We start from the raw sequence: 4,745 nt of genomic DNA on the forward strand, positions 1-4,745 counted from the left end.
GGGGGGTGAGGCTCACTGGCTTTTGGGACAGAGCCCTTCTTGGCCGCCTTTTTGGCCTCACCCATCCCTTTGCGGTCGGCAAGAAGCTTTGTTGCTCCTTTCTCCGACTTGCTCGGTCTGGAATCGGGAGCGGAGGGTTTGGTGGCATCATCCGACAAGTCGCTGGCGTTGTTAGTCCAGGGCTCCGAGCTCTCCGGGTGGCTCCCACCCAGGGCAGGGGGGCTGCTCCGCGGCAGCTTTTTCTTAGTGTTCGTTCTCGTTTTGCTTTTCACTTTCTTTGTGGCCTCGCTCTGCTTAAATGGGGACCTCAGGGAATGGTCCATCATGAAGCTCAGCAAGGTTTCCTCATCCTGGAGGAGCTCCTCAGAGAGGCCGGGGGTGCTGTCCTCGTGGTGGGCGTTGTTGAGGGACCACTCGCTCATCGCCATGTTCTCGGCAGTGATCTGGACTGATTGCGCCAACCAGCTGTTGAAGAAGGTCCCATCGATGGGGAAGGAAGTTGACAAGCCTGGAAAAAACCAAGAAGTGGAAGATGATTGCTTCAGGAGCCTGCAACAGCCATGCTGCACTTTGACACCAACAACCAACTTCACCAAAATTCTCCAGAACCAGAGAAACACTCAACGGGTCAACCCTAACACATCACATCAGAAGGGCAGAGAAGAGGGTTTACTCCAGCACTAATGCTGAATTTGGGGTACACTGAGGTCACAGCACAACAACCCGAGTGGTCCCCCACATCCAACACTCCGCGAACCTCCCCATCTTTCTGCAGCGAAGATGCTCCAACCCACCCCACCACGAGTGGAAAACACACTCCCGTACAAAGGCAGCAGGACCACCAGCCCAGGTGTGACCCTAAAAATTCAGCAGCTCCTACCAGAGCAGGACTTATGCCCAGGCAAGGGTGACAGGTTCCCCCAGGAGCTGCCACCATGCCACCGTGTGCTGCCAATACCCCAGGCACCACCGAGCTGGGGCGGTCACTGGGTGATGGGACTGGTGCTGGATCTGTGTGCAAAGGCGGGGAGGGAGGGAGGGAGGCAGGTCTAAGAACATCTCCTAATACTCAAGAGATGTGAAAAGTGAAGAAGAGGAGTAGAGATGACAGGTTGGAATGGGAAAAGCTGAAAAATGTCCTAATCATGATCTCTGAGAGGAAGAGAGAGCATGATGGGCCGGGCTGGGTCTAATTAGCAACTGGAAGGGTGCACACCCACACCAGTACACACAGCTTTCATCCCCGTAGCAGAAACCCACGGGTTCAACACCAAGGCTGGTTTTATGGATGGAGGAAAAATTGAGTTTTGACTTCAGGTGGGTTTTATAACAACCCCTGGACTGTCAGAGAGACCCACGGGGGGCTGAGCCCACAGGGCAGCTGAGCACCCATGAACTCATCACCTCCTGCCCCACATGCTGGTGGAGGTGACAGCACTGGAGGAAGTCAAACAAAAAACCCAACTCCATGTAAAAACCGTATGTAGTTGTCAAGAATCTTGTCCAAAAAACCCCCTTTTTGTTCTGTTTTTTCACTTCCCCCTCCAGCCTCATCTGCTGCCCAGCGGTGGTAGGTTGCAGCTGATGGGGAAGAGCCAGAGGTGGGTGAAACATCCACAGAGCCATCCTGCATCTCCTCACCCCTTGAGCAAATTCAAGAGACTGGACATGCTTTGTGCCTCCTGGATGTCCTGGATATCCCTGGACCACCAGTACAACCAGCACAGTTCTGGAGAGTACACGCTACAAAAATGCAAAGCCCATGCGCTGTGTTCACCTTCGGTGCAGAGCACAGAAGATGTGGGGGATCAACCCTACTGTGGGGTGGGTAAGTCTGATTTTATCACTGGACAGTGAAACCACTCTTCAGCAGCACATCCCAGGGTCTGTAACATGTTCTCCCAATCCAGGCGTAAGCCCTGGGGCTATGGGAGGTGGATTTTACATCCTCTGTCCCACTGGGATAATGTGTCCAACGCCATCTCTCCCATAGGACCATGGTAATGGGTCCATCAGGCTGATGCCCACAAACATGCAAGAGATGGAAGAGGCTCCCATGGCCTCGGGTGTAACTCCACGGGATCAGGGCTGGGACTCTTAACCCTGCTCCCCGAAACAGGGAGCTGCCAGCAGCACGGGTCAGCTCTGCGCCCATAAAATCAGACTTACCCAGTTGTCCCAATACAGTTTCGTTGACTGATTTCCTTTTCTCTTTCTTCTCGGGACTATTTTTTCTACCATCTCTTCCTTTCCTTCTCGGGTCACTTTTCTTACCCTTTGTCTTCTTCCCAGTTTGTTCTGGCATTTTTTAGAAAAAAAGGAAAACTCCATGTGAGACGAGGCATCAGGGATGCTACGCTGAGCAAGTTCCCCTGGGGCACAACCCTGTGGTGGAGACCTGGACCAGACCTGTGAACAACTCCAAGCCAAAGGGAGAACAGCAGCTGCTTTTTGGCCAACTATTGGCTAAAGTCTTTATTGTTTAAGAAAATCTGAATTCTGTAGGTTATATAAAAAAAAGAGGTTTGGGTCTTGGCCATGAACTTAACGTAGCTGCAGGAGCCATCCCATGGAAGGCAGGGGACTCACTGGAGACCCTACAGCCACTGATGTGCCCTCCTGGACCAGGGCTTTGGGGTGAGGACCTGGAGGAGCAGCAGAAGGGATTTACCCCAAACCCCACTCAGACACCTTCCAGGAGACACAGGGACCTCTAAACCAGTGGTGGGTCACCCATCACCAATAAGAGCATCTCCTGGAGGGATTCAGCTCCAAAGAACATTTGACAGCAATGGTACCAGCAGATCTTGATTTGATTTGACCTTTTGGCGATAATAACTGCTCACACATTGTGTGGGGGTGAAAAAACCCCAAAGCTATAAAATTTAAGCAGTGTCTTGAACATAGAATCACAGAATGGTTTGGATTGGAAGGGACCTTAAAGATCATCCAGTTCCAACCCCCCTGCCATCAGCAGGGACACCTCAGTACATAAGTAAATGGAGTAGGAAAGATGAGCAGCGTTGCCTATGGAAAGGCAGGGATGTAACTCTCAGCTATGGAGACATTCAGTTAAAAATCAGTATTTCCTAAATGGCTTTGAACTTCTACTGGATTTATTTCTCTTGGGTAAACAGGACAAATAACCTATAAAAGTACAACTTGGATTGCCAAGCAAAATACTTCACCAGTTTTTACTTAACTCCGTTAGGTCATTCTCCCACAGAAACCCACACTCAAGCTTCTATAAAATTTCAGAGGGGGAAGGATATTGCCCTTAAACCAAAATGTGGATGGCTGATGGAAGGGGAGGTGAGAGACACAGTTTTTCAGAGCTTGGTCCATAGGTTGAACCTGCCCAAGCCGTGCAGCTGTCAGAGCAATGGTTTTAAGGCAAAAAAAACCCCAGTCTCCCCTTTGCTGCAGCAGTGGAAATGTACTGGGTGAGAGAATTCACATTGCACCTGCCTGAGTCTGGATTAACAGAGGATTTACAGCCCTGGGCTTGCCAAGCCAGGAACCCTTCCTGACCAAAGGACTCACTGAAAGAAAGAAAAGCAAAAGCAACATTGGTATTTGCTACGTTCCTGCCAAATAACTGGAGAAGGGCAGACGCATTTTTTTTTCCCCTTCGCTTAGAAAATTAAAATCTAACTTTGTTTAGACAGCACAATGGGGCTAAAGAGAAACCTGAGCAGAGCTTTTTGAAGAGGAACCTGTCAAAATAGGAGCCGTGTTTCAAAGCCAGACGGTGTTTACTTTCCAGCCTATGCAAGAAAAATACAGGGGAGAGAGGCGAGTTCATTTGACACGGGCAGTTCTCACTCATTTTCTTTAAAATCTCCTGCTTAAATGATCATTTGACAGCAGGAAAAAGAAACCCTTCCAGTTCTGAGCCAAAAAAACCCCTTTGTGCCAAAACCATGTTTGGAATAATCCCAACAGATTTTGGTCAATGACTACTGGGACAGCAGTTAAAAACTGGCCTCATCCAGGCAAAATAATGGAGATTTCTTGGGTTTCTCCAAGAAACCCCAGAGCAGCTCGGTTGGGAGCTGTGTGGAGGGGATGCTACAGGGACTGTCCTCCTGATTTCCAACCCGTCAGCACTTATTCATTGAATCCCAGACTGGTTTGGGTTGGAAGGGACTTTAAAGCTCATCCAGTTCCAACCCCCCTGCCATCAGCAGGGACACCTTCCACTAGACCAGGTTGCTCAAAGCCTCATCCAACCTGGCCTTCAACACTTCCATTCATTAATGATGGGAATTGCAGCAGTGAGTTGGTTACCCACAGCTTTGGTCCCACTGGGTGTCCAGTATCTTCAGCTCTAAGTACCATCAACTGGTACGGAGGAGGTTCAGCAAACGCTCGGGTGCTGGGAGCACTTGGCAGCATCGGGGTCTATAACGGTGCCCAGCAAAGGCAGCTGGAGGCTGAGCCCTTCTCTCATCTCCTCCACAATGACCACCCCTCTGTGTTGGGCAGGACCTGGAGATCAGGGTGAGGATCTGCACTGGGGAGGAGGCACGTACCAACGCTGTGCTCTTGCCTACACTATGAATCACAGAATGTTGGGGATTGGAAGGGACCTCGAAAGATCATCTAGACCAATCCCCCTGCCAGAGCAGGAACACCTAGATGAGAGGTCCTTTTGCTAAGAAATAACTGAAATCTCCATTGTCTGACATTTGAATCTAATATTGACTTTAGAATTGCTACGAATGTCACAGCTAACCAGGCCA

At 50.1% G+C, this 4,745-nt stretch overlaps 1 protein-coding gene across 1 annotated transcript in view; it reads right to left on the reverse strand.

The window, feature by feature from the left end:
• Positions 1–16: 16 nt before the first annotated feature.
• The window catches only part of LOC104525200 (E3 ubiquitin-protein ligase Jade-2-like), a gene marked incomplete at both ends in the record, with an annotated part of 7,588 nt that continues 2,859 nt past the window's right edge, over positions 17–4,745 (reverse strand). The window contains 2 exons of the mRNA XM_010168278.1: positions 17–508; positions 2,170–2,298. Of these exons, the coding sequence (XP_010166580.1) occupies positions 17–508; positions 2,170–2,298 (621 nt within the window). The remainder of the gene's footprint in view (positions 509–2,169; positions 2,299–4,745) is intronic.

This window comes from Antrostomus carolinensis, unplaced genomic scaffold, assembly GCF_000700745.2.
Source record: "Antrostomus carolinensis isolate BGI_N321 unplaced genomic scaffold, ASM70074v2 scaffold36655, whole genome shotgun sequence".
In the NCBI taxonomy this organism is placed as follows: domain Eukaryota; kingdom Metazoa; phylum Chordata; class Aves; order Caprimulgiformes; family Caprimulgidae; genus Antrostomus; species Antrostomus carolinensis.